The 25455-nt window shown below is 42.4% G+C and overlaps 3 protein-coding genes across 7 annotated transcripts in view; 1 reads left to right on the top strand and 2 right to left on the bottom strand.

Annotated features, from left to right (window-relative positions):
• The first annotated feature begins 71 nt into the window (after positions 1-71).
• srp14 (signal recognition particle 14) lies at positions 72-2294 on the top strand. The gene is made up of 5 exons (XM_060052162.1): positions 72-241; positions 819-891; positions 974-1086; positions 1273-1305; positions 1494-2294. Exons 1-5 carry the CDS (start codon positions 218-220, stop codon positions 1581-1583), a joined length of 333 nt encoding a protein of 110 aa, XP_059908145.1. The 5' UTR covers positions 72-217; the 3' UTR covers positions 1584-2294.
• Positions 2100-17264, bottom strand: xgb (x globin). Its single transcript, XM_060052161.1, has 5 exons — positions 16663-17264; positions 5028-5135; positions 3463-3583; positions 3078-3158; positions 2100-2686 (listed from the first exon to the last, which is right to left on the bottom strand). Exons 1-5 carry the CDS (start codon positions 16857-16859, stop codon positions 2564-2566), a joined length of 630 nt encoding a protein of 209 aa, XP_059908144.1. The 5' UTR covers positions 16860-17264; the 3' UTR covers positions 2100-2563.
• Positions 17265-17378: 114 nt separating this feature from the next.
• LOC132457810 (pleckstrin homology domain-containing family G member 3) overlaps positions 17379-25455 on the bottom strand; it is a 33388-nt gene continuing 25311 nt past the window's right edge. For 2 of the 5 annotated variants that reach the window (XM_060052154.1, XM_060052152.1), the window contains exons 13-19: positions 25125-25226; positions 24844-24876; positions 23584-23594; positions 22781-23191; positions 21914-22045; positions 19159-20680; positions 17379-18982 (exon numbers count right to left, since the gene is read on the bottom strand). In XM_060052154.1, the coding sequence (XP_059908137.1) occupies positions 18234-18982; positions 19159-20680; positions 21914-22045; positions 22781-23191; positions 23584-23594; positions 24844-24876; positions 25125-25226 (2960 nt within the window). In that variant the 3' untranslated portion in view covers positions 17379-18233. The remainder of the gene's footprint in view (positions 18983-19158; positions 20681-21913; positions 22046-22780; positions 23192-23583; positions 23595-24843; positions 24877-25124; positions 25227-25455) is intronic. The other 3 variants (XM_060052153.1, XM_060052156.1, XM_060052155.1) reach the window with 3 other exon arrangements.

Raw genomic sequence — 25455 nt, 5'->3', positions numbered from 1 at the left:
AATATTTTATTATTAAAATAACGACATCAGTTCCTCTGAGATCCAGAGGTGGCACTAAGGCAGCGTATAGATGATGTTGCTCATACTACTCATATCCGAGGAGAAGAAGAAAGGTCAGGGGGCACGGGGCGGAGCTTGCTGTTATAGTACGTGTGCTTCTGAGGAGTTAGCTTGTTTTCCAGTGGGCTATCGTTACGTTTGAAACCGCCCGTGAATCATGGTATTACTAGAAAACGACTCGGTATGTTGAACATCTTTCCCCCACTTCATTCATTATCAAATGTCATTGTCCTGTTTTCGTCATAGATTGCCCTTATCTGTCCGATGTAGTAAATGCTATTGGTAGCTACTACAAATGGTGCTTGCTAACTAACATGCATCCCAAACCAACGCTCATCTGGTAGAATATTGTACAACTTATTGTTCCAATATTTTGAACTAGTATTAACTAACAGTCTTATTTTAAGGTAAGATTACTCTTAAATGCCTAACATGTCCTGTACATATGGTGAAATATTCATCACTAGAGATGAGTCATATTGGCTAATCTCTTTCATTTCTTAGTTATAAGTTCTGGTGCGGTATCTCATAATGAAACTAACTCAATGATAAAGGAATAAAGACCTCGTGATGTTTTGGTAAAAGGCTTATCCATTAGTGCATTTGTTTAATGATTTGATTCAAACACAATCTGTACAAATGGTGGTAATTCAATGTATTTATTGATGAATAACAGGCCTCTTCTCACTGGATGCTTATCGGGCTCGTGTAGGGTTGCCCTTTTTAGCCCAACTTAACTATTTTTTTACTTCCTCAAGTTTCTGACGGAGCTCACACGGTTGTTCCAGAAATGTCGAAACTCTGGTAGCGTGGTAATCACATTAAAGAAGTGTAAGTACAGTGTTGCCACGATGAAGCTTCTCATTTACTGATGAGTGTAACTGGCCTTAGCTTAACGCGTTTTAACTTACAGACGATGGGAGGACCAAACCAATTCCTAAAAAGGGACAAGCAGATTCGTTTGAACCAGCAGATAACAAGTGTCTTATCAGAGCCTCTGATGGAAAAAAGAAAATTAGCACAGTGGTAAGCCTAAGCTCCTTTAATCATGTAACCATGAACACACTGCTTGGTACATTGTATATTTAGTGTCCTGTGGAACAATTGAGGCTTAATAACTGAAGCAGACTCATTAGAATGTGGTACACTTTTTGTCGTAAAGAGATAAAGAGCTGTTTGGAAGTATGTAATAATATGTCTTGTCATTTTCAGGTCAATACCAAAGAAGTAATCAAATTTCAAATGGTATGTATTTCTTATTGCCATCAGGGGGAAACACTACTATACCTTTCCTGTATGACTGCACCTCATTATAGTTGTATATTATGAAAGTCTTGGTATACAAATTCTAACATTTCAGTGGTTAACTAAGGGCTTTTGAATTTAAAAGCCCAGCTTGCCTCCTTACGTGTCGTTATTTCCACCCTCGGCAGGCGTACTCCAACCTCCTCAGAGCCCACATGGATGGACTTAAGAAGAAGGATAAGAAAAGCAAAAGCAAGAAAACTAAAGCCACCCAATGAGCAAAAGACTCTACCTCTTTGTCTCTAGTCTGGCCGGTACCACCTGAAGGAGGAAGGAGGGGGGGGGGGCGATGGGCTCGCAGCGGGCCGGATTCATCTTTAGCCCCCTCTGGCGTCTCCCATTACCCTGATGGCTCAGAGGCCACCGTCGGTCCACCTAGTGACCGCTTTGATCTCATGCCATCGTTTGCACGATAACGTCTTACTTCCGGCCATTCGGTGAAATGAAAAAGCAGCAACGTAAGAAAAGAACATGGATGTCACAGTGAGAAGCTCTTGAGCCGAAACGCATCCGTGTGAGATCCAGGTATCAACAGCCGTGTCCAATATGAGGGGGCCACAGGGTTGATGCTTGATCGCCTTTCATAATGTTTTGTACAACTCTCAATTTGTAACGGCAGGATTTAATTTAATTCCCCGTAAAAAAACATAACTATCACAAATAATTTAAACACTACCGATGCCATAATGAGACTGTTTATTTTAACATGAAATACCTTTTGTTTCATGTTTGAGACCAAGGTATATCTTTCCTTTTTTAAAGGTGTATTTTATTTCTTTTTTTTTTTGGCCAGTTAACTATCGGTAGAGCAACCCTATTCACTTTGCCCTGGTAAATTGAAATATGTATATAGGAAAGCGATTTGTAATGAGGCTATCATAGAGTTAATTTGGTGGGGAAACAGCTCTATAAAGTACATTTACTGAAAATGGCGTCTAACTTGTGCACAGTCATTGGATTTTACCACATTTCTGTTTCAAACTCATTTGAAAAGTGGCCATACGTTTTGTTGGTTCAAGTGCAACTCTCATTCTCCATAAAAGATGTGTGTAAAAGTTTTAACTGAGGAGTAAAGTGTCCTAGGTTGAACATGACATCTTCATGGTGTACTAACAATGATGGAGTTGTCAATTCATGTAAGCTACAACAGTGTGCTTCTTCGGAAAAGTCCTTTTACTGTATGACTTGGCGGTTGGCTTCATAAGGCCGTGTTCCTCTTGTCGGGCCGCTCCTTCGGGGAGGTGGAGTCCTGCTGAAGGCGCATTCGTTCCTCTTCCTGGTAACCTTGTTTCATTAAGCCGGTCACGTACAGGAACATGGTCTGAAATGCATAAAATGTCTGCCATTTAGTCTGGGGAACACGCATTATTCAAATTACGTTTCATGCCAACAGCATTTGTTCAAAACCCAATTTACTGATAATATGCTTGCTGCAAGATTCCATAAACCAATACATATGAAAATGGTTTACAAGTACAACATATCTTAGCAATTCATCCGATCCACTTCGAATCATTTTACTTACAATTATCTAGAGTATCGATGTTGAGAGACCCTGCATCTCATTCGGTACTTCCCTAGTTCCATGAATTGTAATTTTCTACACATTAGTCTTGTGTTCCTCTTGGTGTGTCCTAACCCTTACCAATATTCAGAAACATGAAGAACTGGTGGGGACGCCACCTGATCTGAGTGGATGATGACACACTCACCTTCCAGGCCTCCTCCAAGTCAGGGGTCCACTGCTCCTTCAGAATAGGCTGGACAGCGCAGATGAATTCTGCCCCTACATACTAAATATAACAGACATGGGTAAACATGATAACAACTGAAGTGTGACCTCCATGTGTGAAAGGCTGAGGATATCTGTCCAGTAAATATGGTGGCAATTAGGCCAAGACTACCCACAGTTTCTAGAATAACATTTTGTTCTGTAATAACACACCGGGCATGACCTTTAGTTAGAAATAGAACAAAGGAAGAAAGAAATTATGCCACAAAAAGGGCTGACTAATGGTAGGTTTAAATGTAAACAGATGAATAGAAGCACCATGAGTGACTTCCTCTGTAAAGACGAGTACAGTATCAGGGTCTTACGCTGTAGTATTTGGGTGGGGCGTTGTACCGGTAATGGCTCTTTCCAAGCTCAATGGCCAACGCCTCCAGTCGCTCCAGCTGGTCCAGACGCGCCACACTCTTCTCAATGAATGACATCACTCTGGAAGACGTGGAAAGAGAGTTCAGGGTTGAGCTGAACAAATTAACTCCTCTTAGCTGGCTGCATATCTGCCAGATGAGGACCAATCCCATCTACCTTTTGTGATGCGATGGATATTAATGGCAGGAATTATAGCACAAATATCGTTTTTGGTGTAGGCTACTAGACTAGAGGATGCAGAACACCATTATTTGCCAACCTCCTTAGCCTACAGCCTTGTCACAATTACTTTCACTTATTTCAGCCGCAGGGCCGACATGCAGATGGGGTCACAGGAAATGTAAAAAATAAAGTGGGGGGGGGGGTTTAGGGTTTTGGCTAATAGTTTGGTTCCCATGAAAACATTAACCTGGTTCCGGTTCCTGAAAAGGTGGCCAAAAAACGATCTTAGGATGACCTCGGAGGGGCATACTGACTGACTGGACACACTGGTCGGCAGGGAATTAGACGGGAATTAGAATTTCATAGGACTTTGTTGATTGGCTAGTTCAGATCAGAATGGGAGAGATTGCTGATTTGCCATACCTGCCTAATACAATATATATATTACAGCACGTTATTTTCAGCTTGAATTCAATTATTGATAGGGAGCAATCACTGGTTTCTCGAGAACAAATTGTTTTGTTCCGTTGTCGTTTAAATGTTAAGAGACGGTACTGCACTCATCCCTGTCCATTAAATTAATTAATCAGCGGGACAACGGTGCTGTGTTCCCTCTGTGTGCGTCTCAAGGGCCATTTGGCCCCATCTTGAACTGCTAAAACGCGCACCAGGCTTCAGGCATCTGGCAGTCTCTCAACCTCAGAGTGCCCCGGCCCTAATTGGTTCGGTTGGCCCCGTGTGGAGAGCGTCATAAAGGGGGCCCCGAGAAAAAATCGAATGAGCTGCAGCAGACCGGCCCTCAAGTAGGACGAGGGATCCGCTGTTTTAATTCAAGGATTTTGTTGTTTTTTATTCATTTTGTGTCACATGGTGGTGAGGGCAGTGCACTGGAAAAGATGGGGGTTGGAGATCTGTGCAAGTTATTGTTGAAGGTTATTAGAATTACCTTGTGTTATTAATATTTGTATTATCCCACACACAAAAAGAAAATACATTCTTATATTTTTTCCTGTTTTGCTGATAAAATGTGGAATCTATATTATTTTTGTATATCACTGTGCTTTAGAAAGATTTTGTTGCATTGATTACTATGCTTATTTTATTTTGCACTACAAAACCTTTGGCAATAGACCCTTACAATACATTATATTTAAATGTTTTTTTTTACATGATTCAAATGTCATGAAGACAACACATTAGAGAGGTCAAACATTGCAATTCAGTGTGTGTGTGTGTGTGTGTGTGTGTGTGTGTGTGTGTGTGTGTGTGTTCGCGTGTATGTGTGTGTGTGTGTGTGTGTGTTCGCGTGTATGTGTGCGCGTGCATGCTCTCTCTCACTCACCGCAGCCCATGAGCCCTCAGCTCCCGGCTGTTCCTCAGCCTCTCCAGGTCCTCCACATCTCGGAATAGGAAGAAGACATCCTTGCACTCAGGATGGGTCTCAAACAGCCTGTTCCCAAGACAACCGTAAGCAGATGTCTGTGAGCCACCAAGTGTGCTGTTCATGAGGGCTGCCTGGATGACATTATTTCCCACACCACAGTTAGGAGTCCACAAAGTTCGCCCCGACAGTGTAACTCGTTTTGTCCTTAACACATGACACGCATTTAAATTCCTCCTCCTGATGATTTCAGGTAACCTCAAGTCAGCCATCTCTCTCTCTCTCTCTCTCTCTCTCTCTCTCTCCAGGTGAACTTTAGCTTAATCAACCCGCTGTAACGAGCCTCAATGTACAGAGGAACCTCGTTCAGCGCCCCCCCCCCCCCCCCCCCCCCCACCACCTCCCTCCAGCACAGGAGGGCATGATTGCTGCGAATGTAGCCTCTCCACTCCACGTAGCTGATGAGCATGTAGCGCTCCCTGCTAGGTGCTAATGGTGCGAAGACGACACTGCCGCCGCCCCGCCGCGAGGTGCACTGAGTCAGATAGAATGAGCAAGTAGCACCCTTAATCACATCCTGATTCATTTCACCTGGGTTGAGCTGAGCTATGTGATGAATGTAGCGTCCACAGCCCACAGCCTCTGACACAACCAGGCCCCGTTGTTGAGCGATAAAATTAATTCAAGGTTTTCTATTTCGTTGTTTGTCGTCCTAAAGGCTTATAGGTCTACTGGGGGGTGTGCTCACCTTTACTTGGGCTCTTTATCAGAACAGGTTTGCATAAGATGGGTGAGTATTTTAAAATTGGGCCTGGAGATAGTGCAGTTGAGAAAGAAACAGGTTGTTTCCATTGGGAATGAGGGTAAGGACCGGGCAGTGTTGCCAATGGCTGGTCTTGGACCAGTTTTCTGTTTTCAAATAAGAACTAGGTGTGTAATGTGTATGTGTTGTAATTTGGTGAGGATGGATGGTGTAAGCAGCCTCACCTGGCTCAATCCAGACTGATTGGAGTCTGGAGGCTGCACACCAGCCATCACCACACGCACTCATCGCAGCATGTTACGCTTCCTGCTCTATGTCATTATACTCAGACTTTGCAATAAAACTAGTCTTCCACCTGTGTCCTTGTTGTGGAGGTGCCCAGTTGAAGCCACCTAGGTGGAGTGAGGCAGTCACCTAGCTGGTGTGTAGCATGGGCATTGTTACAATGATGTAACGACAAGAAAATAAATGAATCAAGATATTTGTAATTTAACAGAAGATTACCCGCAGTGTTATTGTTGCAGGAAGGATATAACAAATCCTGATAATCTGGAAATGTCTTGGTCTGTAAGGGATTAGGCCATTACTATGCAAGATCATAAAAATGTAATGACTGCTGGATGTTTCAAATCTAATCTTGCAGATTGTCTTACTCTCATGAATGAGTGTAGGCTACTTTGATTATAGTAAGACTAATGGCATTTTATATATTTTCATTATTTGACAGTGTAGCCAAACATGAGTTCATGACAATTGATACGAAGTTTGTACTTGCACAGTGCAATTGCCAATGGAGCAGTCAATTGGCCCTTGGGCTGATAAGAATTTGTTTGAATGGATGCTATTTCAGAGGAAAAACGATTCCATAATTCCCCAACAGCTAATGCACCAGCCAATTGATTCAGGGGAAAGGTTGCTGTAACCAGCCGCACACATCCGACCCAATGCTTTGTCTGAACCGTTTTATTAATTCATGTTTATCTGGCATGTTTGAGAAATTGCTTCCGTAATTTACGAACCATTTTAACGAATAGGACCCTCAGGGAGTAGAATGGTTTAGTCAGGTTGGCACACACAAAAACCAAAACCAGTGTCAGTGTACAGTAAGCAAGGGATATCTATTCAAGAGATGTTTTCACGGCCATGGGGCCCGAGTTGGCCCCCTTTTCCTGTAGGGCCGAGCTCTCTGAGTGGCCAACGACGTGCGTCGCGACGTAGGTCGCATTGTTCGCGACGTAGGTCGCATTGGTCGCTGTGTGGGTCGCTCGTCTGGCTGCTTTCAGTCGCTGTGGTCACTGGCTGGCTCGCTCAAAGTCTATATAATCAGTTGATTTGCATGTTATTAACTTTTTTTTTGCGTCAGTTGAAGTACCAGAAAGCCATGCTCTCTGGCGAAAGCTACGTAAAGCTCTTTAGTGCTAATATTGTTTTAATATTTTTCTATTTAAGTACAGTTTAAATTATGAAATCATTGGTCTATCAGTATCAATAAAATATATTAGTTGTAATTTGGGGCGTATTCAAATAATGTATTTTATATATAGCCTATTTGTTTTGTTAAATGTCATTAAGCCTAATAACGTATATTATGCACAAAGTTCTTCGTTATAGAGTGATAAACATAAATATAAGTGCAATAATATGAAGCCAATGCCACAGTGTTACAAGCGGTAGTCATGCTAGGTTAGCAATCATGAAGGCCGGTGTTCGATTCTCTCCACGGATGGTCATAGTTTTGCTCTTCCAACTTTTGCTAGTCCAACTTATTGACGCAATCGGCCTCTTTCATTTTAACATTTTTGTATGTTTTAGTAGGATGGTATGATAATTATACAACGTATTGACGGGCTGCAACGCCTGGCTGGTATCGGCTGGCTGGCTGCGACGACAGCCACGGCTGGCCGCTGTCTGCCGCTGGCCACTGGCCGCTGGCTGCGGCTGGCAGCTGGCTCTGGCAGGCTGACCGACTAGGTCGCGACAATAAAAGCGTTGCGACCCTTTTGGCGAAAATAGGTCGCAACCAACCAGAGGTATGGCTGAATGAGCGACCTGTGGCAGCCAGCCATTGTCACCATGGCTGCTACCATAACCAAAAGCCTATATGTTATCAGTTAACATCTCATTGAACAGAATAAATACACGTGCGTCAGTATAATAAAAATGAATAATATATACCTAGCTTAGATATTGATAGACCAATAGGCCTTTTTATAAATAGGCCTATTGGTCTATCCATCTATATTTAATTAATATTTAATTAACTTTGCAATACAGTGTTTACATGTGTTTACAATATTTATATTGATTACATTGTATAGCCTATTGGTTTGATAAATGTCAAAGACAAATAAAATATCCTATGAAGAAAGTTATAGTGTAATATACTTTGATATAAGTGTAACAAAACAAATAAAAACTCTAATTCACAGACCCAATACCGTAAAAAAAAGAGTAAAAATAAATATATAATGTGCCACGAATCATGATAGTCAAGTATTCAAATGTATAAACCAAAGAACAAAACATGAAAATTGAAATTAAAGTTACAATTTTCTAAAAAGAAAAGTGTCAATAATAATAGTAGGCTATAGTAATAGCATAAATGCACAATTTAAAGGGGGCCAGTGACTATACAAATCTATAGTATATAAAAAGTGTGTGTAAAGTGGCTCAATCATCAAGTATGTATGCTAACTCAGAATGTTTTGCAGCCAACAGACCAAAAACAAAAACTGTAATATACGACAGTAATATACCCCTCATGTTTCATTTGATAAAAACAACAGTGTTACCCCCTATGTTTTAATTGATAAATATCGACAGTGTTACCCATTATGTTTTTTTTCATGACGACCAATAAAGAACAGTGTTACCCATTATGTTTTTTTTCATGACGACCATATAAAAAACAACAGTGTTACCCCTTATGTTTTTTTTCATGACGACCAATAAAAAACAACAGTGTTACCCCTTATGTTTTTTTTCATGACGACCAATAAAAAACAACAGTTGTTTTTTTTCAACCCCTATGTTTTTTTTCATGACGACCAAAGAAAAACAACAGTGTTACCCCCCATGTTTTATTTGATAAATATCAACAGTGTTACCCCTTATGTTTATTTCATGACGGCCGATAAAAAACGACAGAGTTACCCCTCATGTTTTTTCCATGTTGACCAATAAAAAACGAGTGTCAACCCTCATGTTTCATTTGATGAAAACGACAGTGTTACCCCCTAGGTTTTAATGGATAAATATCGACAGTGTTACCCCTCATGTTTCATTTGATAAAAACGACAGTGTTACCCCTTGTGTTTTATTTCATTACGACCAAAGAAAAACGACAGTGTTACCCCATATGTTTTTTTTCATGACGACCAAAGAAAAACAATAGTGTTACCCCCTATGATTTATTTGATAAATATCGACAGTGTTACCCCTTATGTTTATTTCATGACGGCCGATAAAAAACGACAGAGTTACCCCTAATGTTTTTTCCGTGTTGAGCAATAAAAAACAAGTGTTACCCGTTATGTTTTTTTTCATGACGACCAATAAAAAACAACAGTGTTACCCCTTATGTTTTTTTTCATGACAGCCAATAAAGAACAACAGTGTTACCCCTTATGTTTTTTTTCATGACGACCAATAAAAAACAAGTTGTTTTTTTTCAACCCCTATGTTTTTTTTCATGACGACCAAAGAAAAACAACAGTGTTACCCCCCATGTTTTATTTGATAAATATCGACAGTGTTACCCCTTATGCTTATTTCATGACGGCCGATAAAAAACGACAGAGGTACCCCTCATGTTTTTTCCATGTTGACCAATAAGAAACGACAGTGTCTACCCTCATGTTTCATTTGATGAAAACGACAGTGTTACCCCCTATGTTTTAATGGATAAATATCGACAGTGTTACCCCTCATGTTTCATTTGATAAAAACGACAGTGTTACCCCTTGTGTTTTATTTCATTACGACCAAAGAAAAACGACAGTGTTACCCCTTATGTTTTTTTTCATAACGACCAAAGAAAAACAATAGTGTTACCCCTTATGTTTTTTTTCATGACGACCAATAAATAAATAAATAAAATAAATCATCAATAAATCATAAATCATTGATAAATCATCAATAAAGAGGATATAAATGATATTAAAATGTATGTGTGTATTTCTATTATTTCCATTATGTTTTTTTTCATGATGACCAATAAAAAACGACAGTATTACCCCTTATATTTTATTTGTCAAAGACAACAGTGTTACCCCTTATGTTTTTTTTCATGACGACCAATAAAGAACAACAGTGTTACCCCTTATGTTTTTTTTCATGACGACCAATAAAAAACAACAGTGTTACCCCTTATGTTTTTTTTCATGACGACCAATAAAAAACAACAGTGTTACCCCCTATGTTTTTTTTCATGACGACCAATAAAAAACAACAGTGTTACCCCTTATGTTTTTTTTCATGACGACCAATAAAGAACAACAGTGTTACCCCTTATGTTTTTTTTCATGACGACCAATAAAAAACAACAGTGTTACCCCTTATGTTTTTTTTCATGACGACCAATAAAAAACAACAGTGTTACCCCTTATGTTTTTTTTCATGACGACCAATAAAAAACAACAGTTGTTTTTTTTCAACCCCTGTTTTTTTCATGACGACCAATAAAAAACAACAGTGTTACCCCTTATGTTTTTTTTCATGATGACCAATAAAAAACGACAGTGTTACCCCTTATATTTTATTTGTCAAAGACAACAGTGTTACCCTTTATGTTTTTTTTCATGACGACCAATAAAAAACAACAGTGTTACCCCCTATGTTTTTTTTCATGACGACCAATAAAAAACAACAGTGTTACCCCTTATGTTTTTTTTCATGACGACCAATAAAAAACAACAGTGTTACCCCTTATGTTTTTTTTCATGACGACCAATAAAGAACAACAGTGTTGCCCCCTATGTTTTTTTTCATGACGACCAATAAAAAACAACAGTGTTACCCCTTATGTTTTTTTTCATGACGACCAATAAAAAACAACAGTGTTACCCCTTATGTTTTTTTTCATGACGACCAATAAAGTACAACAGTGTTACCCCTTATGTTTTTTTTCATGACGACCAATAAAAAACAACAGTGTTACCCCTTATGTTTTTTTTCATGACGACCAATAAAGAACAACAGTGTTACCCCTTATGTTTTTTTTCATGACGACCAATAAAAAACAACAGTTGTTTTTTTTCAACCCCTATGTTTTTTTTCATGACGACCAAAGAAAAACAACAGTGTTACCCCCCATGTTTTATTTGATAAATATCGACAGTGTTACCCCTTATGTTTATTTCATGACGGCCGATAAAAAACGACAGAGTTACCCCTCATGTTTTTTCCTTGTTGACCAATAAAAAACGAGTGTCAACCCTCATGTTTCATTTGATGAAAACGACAGTGTTACCCCCTAGGTTTTAATGGATAAATATCGACAGTGTTACCCCTCATGTTTCATTTGATAAAAACGACAGTGTTACCCCTTGTGTTTTATTTCATTACGACCAAAGAAAAACGACAGTGTTACCCCTTATGTTTTTTTTCATGACGACCAAAGAAAAACAATAGTGTTACCCCCCATGATTTATTTGATAAATATCGACAGTGTTACCCCTTATGTTTATTTCATGACGGCCGATAAAAAACGACAGAGTTACCCCTAATGTTTTTTCCGTGTTGAGCAATAAAAAACAAGTGTTACCCCTTATGTTTTTTTTCATGACGACCAATAAAAAACGACAGTGTTACCCCTTATGTTTTTTTTCATGACGACCAATAAAAAACAACAGTGTTACCCCTTATGTTTCTTTTCATGACGACCAATAAAAAACAACAGTGTTACCCCTTATGTTTTTTTTCATGACGACCAATAAAGAACAACAGTGTTACCCCTTATGTTTTTTTTCATGACGACCAATAAAAAACAACAGTGTTACCCCTTATGTTTTTTTTCATGACGACCAATAAAAAACAACAGTTGTTTTTTTTCAACCGCTATGTTTTTTTTCATGACGACCAAAGAAAAACAACAGTGTTACCCCCCATGTTTTATTTCATGACGACCAATAAAGAACAACAGTGTTACCCCTTATGTTTTTTTTCATGACGACCAATAAAAAACAAGTGTTACCCCTCATGTTATTTTTCATGACGACCAATAAAAAACAACAGTTGTTTTTTTTCAACCCCTATGTTTTTTTTCATGACGACCAAAGAAAAACAACAGTGTTACCCCCCATGTTTTATTTGATAAATATCGACAGTGTTACCCCTTATGTTTATTTCATGACGGCCGATAAAAAACTACAGTTACCCCTAATTTTTTTTCCATGTTGACCAATAAAAAACGACAGTGTCAACCCTCATGTTTCATTTGATGAAAACGACAGTGTTACCCCTTATGTTTTAATGGATAAATATCGACAGTGTTACCCCTCATGTTTCATTTGATAAAAACGACAGTGTTACCCCTTGTTATATAGGTTATATATGATGTGCAATAGACATGATAGCATTGCGTTTAAAATTAAAGATATTGTGTTTTCCACAGAAATTGAGCCGCGGTCTCCAGTGGGTTAGGCAGAGTGCACTCCACTGCACCACTGAGGCGATGACATTACACAATAATAAATCAACAATAAAGAGGATATAAATTACATTAAAATGTATGTGTGTATTTCTATTATTTCCATTATGGTTTTACCCCTTATTTTTTTTTTCATGACGAACAATAAAAAACAACAGTGTTACCCCTTATGTTTTTTTTCATGACGACCAATAAAAAACAACAGTGTTACCCCTTATGTTTTTTTTCATGACGACCAATAAAGAACAACAGTGTTACCCCTTATGTTTTTTTTCATGTCGACCAATAAAAAACAACAGTGTTACCCCTTATGTTTTTTTTCATGACGACCAATAAAAAACCAACAGTGTTACCCCTTATGTTTTTTTTCATGATGACCAATAAAAAACGACAGTGTTACCCCTTATATTTTATTTGTCAAAGACAACAGTGTTACCCTTTATGTTTTTTTTCATGACGACCAATAAAGAACAACAGTGTTACCCCTTATCTTTTTTTTCATGACAACCAATAAAAAACAACAGTGTTACCCCCTCTGTTTTTTTTCATGACGACCAATAAAAAACAGTTGTTTTTTTTCAACCCCTGTTTTCTTTCATGACGACCAATAAAAAACAACAGTGTTACCCCTTATGTTTTTTTTCATGACGACCAATAAAGAACAACAGTGTTACCCCTTATCTTTTTTTTCATGACAACCAATAAAAAACAACAGTGTTACCCCTTATGTTTTTTTTCATGACGACCAATAAAAAACAGTTGTTTTTTTTTCAACCCCTTTTTTTTTTCATGACGACCAATAAAAAACAACAGTGTTACCCCTTATGTTTTTTTTCATGACGACCAATAAAGAACAACAGTGTTACCCCTTATGTTTTTTTTCATGACGACCGATAAAAAACAACAGTGTTACCCCTTATGTTTTTTTTCATGACGACCAATAAAAAACAACAGTGTTACCCCTTATGTTTTTTTTCCTGACGACCAATAAAAAACAACAGTTGTTTTTTTCAACCCGTTTTTTTTCATGACGACCAATAAAGAACAAAAGTGTTACCCCTTATGTTTTTTTTCATGACGACCAATAAAAACAATAGTGTTACCCCTTATGTTTTTTTTCATGACAACCAATAAAAAACAATAGTGTTACCCCTTATGTTTTTTTTCATGACAACCAATAAAAAACAATAGTGGTACCCCTTTTTTTTTTTTTCATGACGACCAATAAAGAACAAGACGACCAATAAAAAACAACAGTGTTACCCCTTATGTTTTTTTTCATGACGACCAATAAAGAACAACAGTGTTACCCCTTATATTTTATTAGTCAAAGACAACAGTGTTACCCTTTATGTTTTTTTTCATGACGACCAATAAAGAACAAGACGACCAATAAAAAACAACAGTGTTACCCCTTATGTTTTTTTTCATGATGACCAATAAAAAACGACAGTGTTACCCCTTATATTTTATTTGTCAAAGACAACAGTGTTACCCTTTATGTTTTTTTTCATGACGACCAATAAAGAACAACAGTGTTACCCCTTATCTTTTTTTTCATGACAACCAATAAAAAACAACAGTGTTACCCCTTATGTTTTTTTTCATGACGACCAATAAAAAACAGTTGTTTTTTTTCAACCCCTTTTTTTTTTTCATGACGACCAATAAAAAACAACAGTGTTACCCCTTATGTTTTTTTTCATGACGACCAATAAAGAACAACAGTGTTACCCCTTATGTTTTTTTTCATGACGACCAATAAAAAACAACAGTGTTACCCCTTATGTTTTTTTTCATGACGACCAATAAAAAACAACAGTGTTACCCCTTATGTATTTTTTCCTGACGACCAATAAAAAACAACCGTTGTTTTTTTCAACCCCTGTTTTTTTTCATGACGACCAATAAAGAACAAAAGTGTTACCCCTTATTTTTTTTTTCATGACGACCAATAAAAAACAATAGTGTTACCCCTTATGTTTTTTTTCATGACGACCAATAAAAAACAACAGTGTTACCCCTTATGTATTTTTTCATGACGACCAATAAAAAACAACAGTGTTACCCCTTATGTTTTTTTTCATGACAACCAATAAAAAACAATAGTGGTACCCCTTTTTTTTTTTTTCATGACGACCAATAAAGAACAAGACGACCAATAAAAAACAACAGTGTTACCCCTTATGTTTTTTTTCATGACGACCAATAAAGAACAACAGTGTTACCCCTTATGTTTTTTTTCATGACGACCAATAAAAAACAACAGTGTAACCCCTTATGTTTTTTTTCATGACGACCAATAAAAAACAACAGTGTTGCCCCTTATGTTTTTTTTCATGACGACCAATAAAAAACAACAGTTGTTTTTTTTCAACCCCTGTTTTTTTTCATGACGACCAATAAAGAACAACAGTGTTACCCCTTATGTTTTTTTTCATGACGACCAATAAAAAACAACTAGTACTGAAGGGAAATTCAAATTGAGCGGAAGTACTTAGGCGGGCGGAGCCAGGCTAGAAAAGTATCTGACCCCGGAGAGAATCGAACAACCGGCTTCTTGATTACTAACCAGGCGTCACTACCGCTTGTACCACTGTGACAATTTCTTCTATGCTTTGCACTTATATTATCGTATATCACTCTATAACGAAGAACTTTGTGCATAACATACCTTATTAGGCTTAATGACATTTAACAAAACAAAAAGGCTATATATAAAATACATTATTTGAATACACCCCAAATTACAACTAATAGGCTATATCACTCTATAACGAAGAAGTTTGTGTATAATATACCTTATTAGGCTTACTGTCATATAACAAAACAAATAGGCTATATACTATCAAAAATACATTATTTGAATCCGCCCCAAATTACAACTAATATATTTTATTGACACTGATGGACCAACGATTTCCTAATTTTAAATTGTAGGCCTACTTCAATATAAAAATATAAAAATAATATTTGCAATAAAGAGCTGTAGGAAGCTTTCGCCAGAGAGCATGGCTTTCTGGTACTTCAACTGTCGCAAAAAAAACAGTTAAGTTACCTTAACATGCAAATTAACTGATAAACGACCGCCCATAGATTTTCAGCGACCAAGCCAGCCAGCGACCACAGCGGCTGAAAGCAGCCAGACGAGCGACCTACGTCGCGACCAATGCAACTTACGACGCGACCAATGCGACCTACGACGCGACCAATGCGACCTACGACGCGACCAATGCGACCTACGACGCGACCAATGCGACCTACGTCGCGACGCATGTAGTTGGCCACTCAGAGAGCTCGGCCTTCCTCCCCTTTTCTCAAGGGAGGCTCGGGGCCCTGAGGTTCAAGGCTAGCACGCTAAGGTCAATCTCCTCAACTGTCTGGATAATCCCCCAGGGCAACATCGCAGAGCGATAACAGGGGTTATCGCTCTGCCTGAGCCCCATGCTCCCTCAACCAGCCCATAGGTCTGCCTCCATCAACAGCAGCACTAGCTCTATGGGGAGGTATACTTTTATTATATCATTCATATCATAATATATTATTTCAGATACGTTTCAGAATGCTGGATGTATGCCATGAAGCATGTTGATGGTGCTATTGCACATATCGCTTTGTGATGTGTGAAATATGTAAATCGCCTCACTGCAAAGATGAGAGGGGATGAGGGAGAGAAGAACACAGGAATAAATCAATTTTCTGACCTTTAGTCGGAGCAGTAAGTCAGTACGATAGATGGATGTTGAACTTGCACGAATGTGTAGGCCTACAACGGTCAATTCAATATTAAGTTGAAATGCAATTGACACCATCTCGATTCATCTGCAGATATTTATATCGGACACAACCGTCTCGTGTCCTGTGGCGGTTGGAAATCAAATCACCAATTAAGAGGTCTGGAAGACGTCTGCTTTTCTGAGCTTCACTGCGAATAAAATGACTAAAAGTAAACATTCAGAAGGTTGTCTTTAGAAAATTAAACTAAGAGGAACGTTTAAATAGTTCTCAAAATATCGGGGTCATCTTTGAGTCAATGAATCATAGCATTTCATTTCGTGAGGAGAAAAAAATATTGTTGGGAGCATTATAATGCGATTTTGGTTAATTCTGGCTGCGGATACCCTTTCGTTATTTTGTATCTACATTTGCCAAGTTCAGACATTGGATAGAACGTTGGATCTCACCTGACGAACATGATAATTCCAACTTTCGCAATGTCGTCCCGGATAACTTTCCATGACTCTTTGATCATCTGGATCTGATTGTCGCTGAGATGTGGTAGTCCAACGTCGGCGTTCCCGTCTCCACCTGACTTGGGTGTCACGTCTGATATTGCGCATCCCATTTTGATCGAGGATTTAAACGATAATTTCGCGCCCATCCAAATAGAGATAAGCCTGATTTATTCAGTGCGTGCTAGAGAAGGGATGTTTGATCCTGGGCATCGGGTTGAATCTCTGGGCTCATGTGCGCGCTATTAGGAGAACTCCGTTTCCAGGCATGAGTGGATTCATGTGAGCGCATTGAGAGCGCGTAAAGCGGGGCACCAAATGGCCCGTTCAAGTGGGGGGCGGGGCAATAGTGCCCTTTTAATACATGTAAGATACACTAAATAAACAATTGTAAAATAAAAAATATTATATAGTAACCCAGCAAACACCATGGATGATTCAAATAGGCCTATGTATAAGGTTAAATCTATAGCAAAAAAACAACCTCGTTTTTATACTTGAATAGAGGAGTTGGATATAGTGAAATGCATCAACTGTACATCATGACATGATAATTACCTGTTACATTACATAAAAGATACACAATGGGCGTATAGTGTTCACGATAAGAGGCTGTGATACTTCTATATAAAGTGCTTTGTGGATCAAATATAGTGAAACAAATCAAGTAATTTGTTGAGTATATATTGTCAAGTATTTATCCCAGATTTTGTTTTCATTCAATGCATTTTATGAGTTGATGAAAAGAAAAAGCAACTTCGCATTTTTTTAAATGATAACTTTTCGTTTAAAGTATACATCTTCATAAATAACATGGCAAAAATATACAAGTCATTGAGGCTCAAGAGCTCCAGTGAGGATATGAAAACAGTCCTGGTAAAAGGAGCTTAACGTCTGAGGCAAATAAGTCTGTAGAAAGGCTGTCCGTCCCCCCCACCTGTGATGAGCTGCTGTAATGATAACTCTATTGTGTTCCACTACAGTAGTTACATGGCCAGGGGATCAGTCTTTCTTTGTTTTCGTGGAATGGCATAATTATGCATACTCAGCATGAAATCCTTCAATTATATCCATAACATTAGACTTACTGTAATAATACAAGTGGGATTATGCTTTACAACAACCCTGCAATGTACTGAACATTACTTTCAATTTGTACGGCAAACAACATGACTTTATATAAAGATTGCATTTTACAGTGTATGCAAAAACCTGAAGGTAAATATAGCATTTACACAATGTCAAGGAAAATATACATACGGCTGTTTGTAGCAGTGTACCAATTAACAAAATATCCCTTTTATATTACATTTTGGTGATAGCAAAAATAAAAAAATGTCACCCAGTGTCCACTATAGGAACTTGACAACGATTGATTGTGCAGTACAAAATCGAATTCCATGACAAAAAGTGAAAAATGGCAGAGTAAGGCACATAACGTCTGCATGATTGTCCCATGGCTGTCAACAGAAAGTAAGCATTGCTGCAAGATAGTCCTTAGACACAAACAAACACAACAGGGCTCACGAACCGGAACCCAAGCTCTGAAACTTCTCCCGCAGGTTCCTCACGATCCTATTCTCCGTCTTCTTGTTCCCGTGCGGGGCTGCGGGCCTCTTGAAGACGCCGTGCTGGGCTTCCTTGAGACAGACATCACTTCCTGCGGTCGTCCCTTCCTTGACCTTGTGTTGGGCGGGCAGCGTCCCGTGGCCGGGCCTCACCGGGTCCTGGAGGTTCTGCAGCTCGTGGAGGGGCCGGCTGGCCGCCGCCGGCACGCTGTCCAGGGAGCCCCACCTGCACAGCAGGCGGGGCCCCAGCCGGGACCCCCCGCCCTCCCTCGTGGGACTCCCCCTCCGCTGCGCCCCCCCGCCCCACTGGCCCTCGGCCGAGTCCCAAGGCGGACGAGGAGTTAGAGGTTGTGTGGCTGTAGGGCTCCATGGCGGCCTCCCCGGCCCGCCGGTGCAGAGCTCCAGCATCCTCTCTGGGACCGAGCAGCTGCGGCCCACCAGCGGCGGGCCGGCCCCCGGCCCCGAGCGGGGGCCGGTGTACCTGGAGCACAGCTGGTGCACGTCGGGCCAGTGGAAGGGCTCCGAGTCCACGGGGCTGCTGGGGAGGCTGGGGGCGCGGGAGGGGGAGGAGGGCGAGGACACGGCCTGAGGGGTGGTGGCCCTGGAGCTGGGCCCCGGGGATGGGTCGGCGGGTGGGGTCGGGGGTTCATCGACGGCGTTTACCTGATCGCAAGTGTTCAAGGGATAGGTCAGGGTGTGTTCACCTGCATTCAAACGCAGGGGGAGAAACCACATGCAACGAAAAGACAGAACAAAGACACAGTTGGACATTGCCCTCCATGGAATATCTATGCCTGTGTTGTTACACACGTAAATGTGCATGATAGGTGCGTTAGAGATGCCAAAACGGTAGCTCCTCCTTTGGTAAACTCTTACTTACCGTTTTCCCAGGATGGCATGCTCTCCTCGTGGACAGCGGGCATGCTCTTGAGGCCGTGTGGGTTTTCAGAGTCTCGGTTCCTCGGCCTGATTAAAGGCCTGTTGTTCTTGATGCGCTGGCTGTACTGTCGTGCCAGCTGGAACACCTTGTTCTTCACCTTCCCCATGTCCTGCAGGATCTGGTCGTCCTCCACGCCCGATCGAAGGCTAATGATCCTGGGCAGCGGGGCGCGGGCCACCCTGCCGTTCCCACCGCACCGGGGAGCTGTACTCAGCCAGGGGTCCTCCGCGTACTCACCCTCACTTCCTGTGAGGGGTGACGTGGTCGCCGATGTGGAAGAGTGTTCAGAGAGAAGCTCCGCTTCACATTCCTCCAATATGTGCAATGTTCGTTCCCTGGTGCATCCGCCCAGCGTTTCTGACCTCATGTGGCCGGAGATCCGATGCTCTGATCCAGGATCGGGACGAATCTCCTCGTCGCTCGGACCGATGACGGGCAGCTCCTCGGGGCAGCCGTTCATCCCCAGCTCCATGTCGTTCCACATCTTGAGCATGTCCGAGGACGGTCTGAAGCCGCCGTCGTCGGCCGCCGAGGCGTCGCCGACGCTCGGAGGCAAAGGTCTGGCCTCGACCGACCTCTGGCGTCGGGGTGTAGCGGCGGGCTCGGCGCCGGGCCTCTTCTCCAAGCCCGGGAGGTCGAACACGGCCCAGGACGTGGGCCGGCTGGGGGACGAGCCCTTCCTGTGCACGGGGGTGGGGTCGGCCCGCGGGGTGCTGTTGAGCTGTTTGCTCAGGTGCCTGACCAGCCCGGCCGGGATGTAGGAGAGGCTCTCCCGCCGCTTGACGCCGGCGCTGGCGTCCTGGTTCTCGTAGTACCTCCTGATCTTGTGGATGAGCAGGCGGTCCTGCTTGGAGAGCGTGGACCGGCGCTCCACGTCGTCCAGGGAGTCCTCCGGCGGCGCCGCTTCCTGCGCGGCGGGCGCGACGGGTCGGCTGGCCTCGGCAGCCGGCCGCGGCTCTGGGGACGCGTTGTCCGACGTGTCCGCCTCTTCCTCCCGGAGCTCCGAGCAAAAGGAGGATTCGTCCGGGGGCCGGGGGCCCTCCGGCGGGGGCGAGGGCCCAGCCGAGCGTTCAGGGTCCTCTGATGCGACCAAACTGCTCCTCCTGCACCCGCTGCTGGTGAGGTGCTCGGCGATCACGCCGGCCCCATCCGACACCGACGGAGGCAGGACACTCTCGCGCCCGACGGGCATCTCCTCGTCTTCCTCCGAGTATTCCCCGAAGCTCAGAGTGCTGCCGTCTCCGGGGAGACAAGAGCCGTCGCTCTCCGCCGCCGTCTCCTCTCCATTCTCCAGAGACACCTCTAGGTGCTCTTGGATGTCGGGGACAGGATCCGGGTTCTCCGCCGACAGAGGGGCGGAGGTGGGAGACTCGGGTAAGTGGGAGTGGTTCACCTCCATGAGCATGCTGTCCACCTCCGGTTCCTCCTCACGTCGTGGAGAGGAGGGCTCCTCCACCTTTACCTGAGGAATGGCATTGGAAATGATCTGTAAGGAGCATCAAGGGTTCTGCACATGCTATTCAGCAGGATGGAGCATGCATACAATATAAAAAATGTGGAATTCGGAAGCCAGTTAAATAAATACCTCCTACTATGAAGAGTATGGCAACAATTAAAAGAGACATTCTGAGTAAATTAAGCTTTATCATGAGACATCAACAAGTTAGATACATTCATCTTAAACACTTTCAATGAGCCAAGTCATTGTTTTGTTTTTTATATACATAAGGACCCTCTAAAAGCCCAACTAAACAGGGTTTATTGTATACATATAATTATATACATGCACGGAGGTTTTCCAACAGTTATTTTCGTTCCAGATGTTTGGTGGGTTCTCGTAGGAGATACGAGTGCGTGTTCTGGTATGAGGTATGTTTGTGTGTGCTTTTGCGTGTATGTGTTCTGGAATGAGGTGTGCGTGGGTGTGCGTTCTGGTATGAGCTATGCGTGTCCTAGTATGAGGTGTGCGTGTGTGTGTGTGTGTTCTGGTATGAGGCGTGTGTGTGTGTGCGCTTGTGCCTGCATGTGTTTTGGTATGAGGTGTCTGTGTGCGTGATCTGGTATGAGGCGTATGTGCTTGTGTGTGTGTTCTGGAACAGTTTCAAACAGCAGGCTTGAGACTATAATCATACCCATAGTTCATTTAAGGAATGCCTATGCTACAGGCAAAGTATTTTGACAAGATTTATGAGAACAAGGTCCTGCACCCGAACATCAAGCCCAACCTTTCTCTGTGGATGTACTGACCCCTGGCCAACACCCAGCAACAGGGCAGTTTTCATCTTTCACAGCCTAACTCAAGTAATTAATATACCAAGGACCAACACAGCCTGCGGTGTTGTTTTGACAAAGATAGGCTCTGAAGGGATACATTAACAAGGCTTTGTTTAATCACAGGAACTTCCGCTCCCTTCTATAAAGCCTGCATTCAGAGGAATCAGAGGGATACGGTAGTTTAGGAATAATATCACACTGGCAGGATGTCCTTTAATGTAGACACAGCATTTAACCCGGACGAGAAACTGCACAACCTTAAAGGCATGTCACACTAATTAGGGAATGTGTGTTACCAATTAAAAAAACGTCTTATGATTCTTAATGCAACACGTGCCAACAGACCAGCCTACGAGATCATTGGCTGTTGTTTTTTTAGGGAGAAATATTAACATGAACACAACGAGAGGAGGTAAAGTACCTGGGCATAGTGAACGTTGTCCTCCGCCTTCTCACTGGGTACATCCTGAGTGGAGGTCTCCAGCACATCGCCCGTGCGAGAGTCCTGCTCTTCTGCCGCATCCATGTTCTCAGCATCCATGTTCTGGACATCCTGGAAGAGCAGAAGACACCAGATGAAGGAACAGCGCTGCAGGACGTACCAAAGGCTCCCTTAAGGTATTCTTTTTTTAAATGCGTTCAAAATTGCATTTGACGATAACTGCTATGTGATGTTGGCGATCAAAGCAAAACTGTATTACATGCATTCGAAAAAACAAGGAATAATACAATCCCCCTTGATAGTCTTTTTTTTAAATGAAAACAAAAAAAGGGAAATATGATTAGTAAATGCGATTATCAAAGGCCACAGCACTGGCCATTAGAATAACTGTTTAATTAGATGGTGACATTAACCTTTGAAGTCAAACATGTTTGTGGGAGCACATTAGGCCACAGCTTCTAATGCAAACACTCATATGCATCCAATAACATTGGTGAGGGTTTCACATTGGACTGGAACTGGAACTAACCATGCACAAGACACCACTCATCGCTATCATCTTTACTAATTTATACATGCATCAAAACACCCATGCCCCGGGCTACAGAAAACACTCAAACTGGCGCTCTGTACAGGCATGGCAGAGGTCATCCGAGAGCCACCCCACCGTGGACAGAACCCACTCTGGGAGAGTGTCCGCCACACATGCACTAGCGGCGGGATGAGTACGTTTTGTGGGAGCATGCCACGTGCACGGCGGCCATGGTAGTGAGGGTTAGTGGGCCGTCGGCAAGCCGGTGGAATGGAGCAGGAAAGTGGAAACCCGTGGGTGGCAGAGAGCCTCACCGTTGTGAAGGGAGCAGAAAGCAAAGCCCTCGCCCTATAGTGCCAGCAGGAGATGGCTGCCATCATGGAGCTCGCAAAGTCGGCTACCTGGTCGTCTCCCATCAGTATATCCTCCTTGTAACAATCCCCCTCTTCCTCCTCCTCCACCACCTCCACCTCCTCCTCCCGCTGACGCTGCGCCTTCTCCTCCAGCCCTCGCTCGCTGGGCGCTGAGCCCAGTTTAGGATCAACGTCACTAGGACACAGCTGCTCCAGAGAGTGCCTTTTGGGGCTGTGCTCCTCAACATCCTCCTCCTCCACACCAGGGCCCTCAGCCTGGGGCTCGCCTACACTGGAGGCCAGCGTACTGACACTAGAAGCAGGCTGCAGGGAGCACAAGTCCCCGAGCAGGGTGCCCTCACTGTCTGCGTGCTGTAGCGTGAAGTCAGATGTGTTATTGCAAGGTGCAGAGCTACTGTAGCCATACTCTGATTTTGACTGCAAGGCATGGACGATATAAAATAAGGAATACGATGCTGAACATAGGTTGAGAAACTATAATACGATACATCACAAGTTAAACTAAACCACCGATTTTCTACTGATTGTTGGGCCCTCATAAATATTTCTTTAACAGACGATCAAAAAAGGAATACTTAGGGAACAGAAAAGAAAGCCATTTGCATTGTTATTTGGTAAAGCTTGTGTGTGCACAAAATGTTTTTATATGTCGTTTAAGCGTATCCCCTTTAACACATTGAGTATATTATTTTTCTTCACTATACAATCCTACAAAAACATTATATACATATTGAGAGGCTTACCTTCAAAAATGCTGTACAGCAGGCACAGTTAACAGAGGAGGGAGAGAGGGAGACAGAGATAAAGAATGTCAGCAACATGGCCACCCTAGGAAAAACAGTGCAGTGCACCCTGTAATGTTGTGAGAGACAGATCCCATTCACAGCTAGCATTAAAAATTCATATCCAGTGACCTTATGAGATAGGATTTTGCTTCCCTGCAAAGTCTGTGTAGGGGCTATGGACCCAACCCCCCTTTATGCTTAATGTTTGCCATAATGCTTGGCACAATCAAGGGCTTGTACCGACATTGACTTTAGCGATATTCTATAAATGTATGCGTAGTTAATGGCCGCGCATTGAGACGAGTGTTAATACTCAACTGCTGTGGCTCATAGGTGTGGAACTGATAACAGGAGGCACGTCTCAGCGTTCACACCTGTGTTTCCATCCTCTTGATCGGATTATTGGGGATGTGTTTTAAAGCTCAAGATAAACGCCTGCCCTCGGCATACCAGGCCTCAGATTAATGATGCATGATTCATTCATGACACTCCCTAACGAGCAGTTATCCCGAGCGGATAATTTGTCAATTTGTAATTAGATCAAAAGCAACTCGACTTTTTATTTTCTTTCTTGGCATCTTCTTAACTGTTCATGATGTAATTAGGCAGAACATGATGACCCACCGTGACTGCTTTACCACGACTAGGGTGGAGGGGGCCATTACCCATGATGCAATGAGGTAGAACATGATGATCCACGACTGCCTAAACACGACTAGGGTGAGGGGGGGGGGGGGGGGGTCATTGGGTTGGCTTGAAATGGATCTGGCTGAGAGCACCGTGGGGGAGAGATGAGGGGTTGTGGTTTCTTTCCATAATGGCCAATTAGAAAAGACGAGAGCAGGGAGAGTTGAGGATCAGAGGCTGACGCTGGATTGGACGATTGAAAAGAGCTTGTGTATGACAAAGCCTTTCACCCATGTCTCATGTAATTAACTTCATTATGGGTGAGGCCAGCAGCAGTGGGAGTGCGTGGGAGTCCCTTTTGATCATTTGGTTTTTGTGAAAGGGGTCTCCGAATCAGAAGGTGCACCTTTATTATTGAAAGGTTGGGAGCATTCAGAGTCAGCAAACAGATACCGGCAATGATGATCATTGTCTGGCTCAGCAGGTGAACGGGTCCATCGAGGCCCGTCTCATGCAAATCAATGTGCATTCAATATGTCCATAAGTCTTGAAAATCAAATGAATTCTCAAAATATATCGGGATCCACCCACCTTTCGTGCTCCTTACGATTTGCTTAGCAGGCTCTGAAAAAAGAAGAATCGAGATGATCGATCAAATCACAGTTCATGGCATCGATACCACAGTGTGCATCTTGTAGAATTGGATGGAGTGTGTGTGTGTGTGTGTGTGTGTGTGTGTGTGTGTGTGTGTGTGTGTGTGTGTGTGTGTGTGTGTGTGTGTGTGTGTGTGTGTGTGTGTGTGTGTGTGTGTGTGTGTGTGTGTGTGTGTGTGTGTGTGTGTGTGTGTGTGTGTGTGTGTGCGCCCTGCTCACCTGATCTCCTGCGCTCCGGTCTCCCCGCGACCGCAAAGTCGTCCGCCTGGTAGGACCCCACTTTATTCTGCCTCTCAGGGCTGTAGCGGTACCTCCCAGCACCTACACACACACACACACACACACACAAGGAAGACCACCGACTTTTAGTCCCGGCCTTACGACGCCACACCTCCAATTAAGAGGTCAAATTTCCCCCTCCCCTCTAAAGATAAATGTTCTGGAGAAATACCAGGTACCCGTAATAGCATTTCACAATTTTTCCTGGAAAAACTAATCATTCTACATTGGGACGCTGGTTGCATTTTTCCGGTTGCCACGGCAACGGTTG

This window comes from Gadus macrocephalus, chromosome 5 (assembly GCF_031168955.1).
Source record: "Gadus macrocephalus chromosome 5, ASM3116895v1".
NCBI lineage: Eukaryota > Metazoa > Chordata > Actinopteri > Gadiformes > Gadidae > Gadus > Gadus macrocephalus.
Note: the sequence above shows the minus strand (reverse complement) of the source record. Positions and strands in the feature narration are given on the sequence as shown.

Coding starts and splice junctions, on each gene's coding strand:
- srp14 (XM_060052162.1), top strand. CDS start 218: ATGGTATTACTAGAAAACGACTCG. Junction 242..818: donor TATTACTAGAAAACGACTCG/GTATGTTGAACA, acceptor TACTTCCTCAAG/TTTCTGACGGAGCTCACACG. Junction 1,087..1,272: donor AAAAGAAAATTAGCACAGTG/GTAAGCCTAAGC, acceptor TGTCATTTTCAG/GTCAATACCAAAGAAGTAAT.
- xgb (XM_060052161.1), bottom strand. CDS start 16,859: ATGGGCGCGAAATTATCGTTTAAATCCTCGATCAAAATGGGATGCGCA. Junction 5,136..16,662: donor GGAATTATCATGTTCGTCAG/GTGAGATCCAAC, acceptor TCTTGGGAACAG/GCTGTTTGAGACCCATCCTG. Junction 3,584..5,027: donor CTGAGGGCTCATGGGCTGCG/GTGAGTGAGAGA, acceptor CACGTCTTCCAG/AGTGATGTCATTCATTGAGA.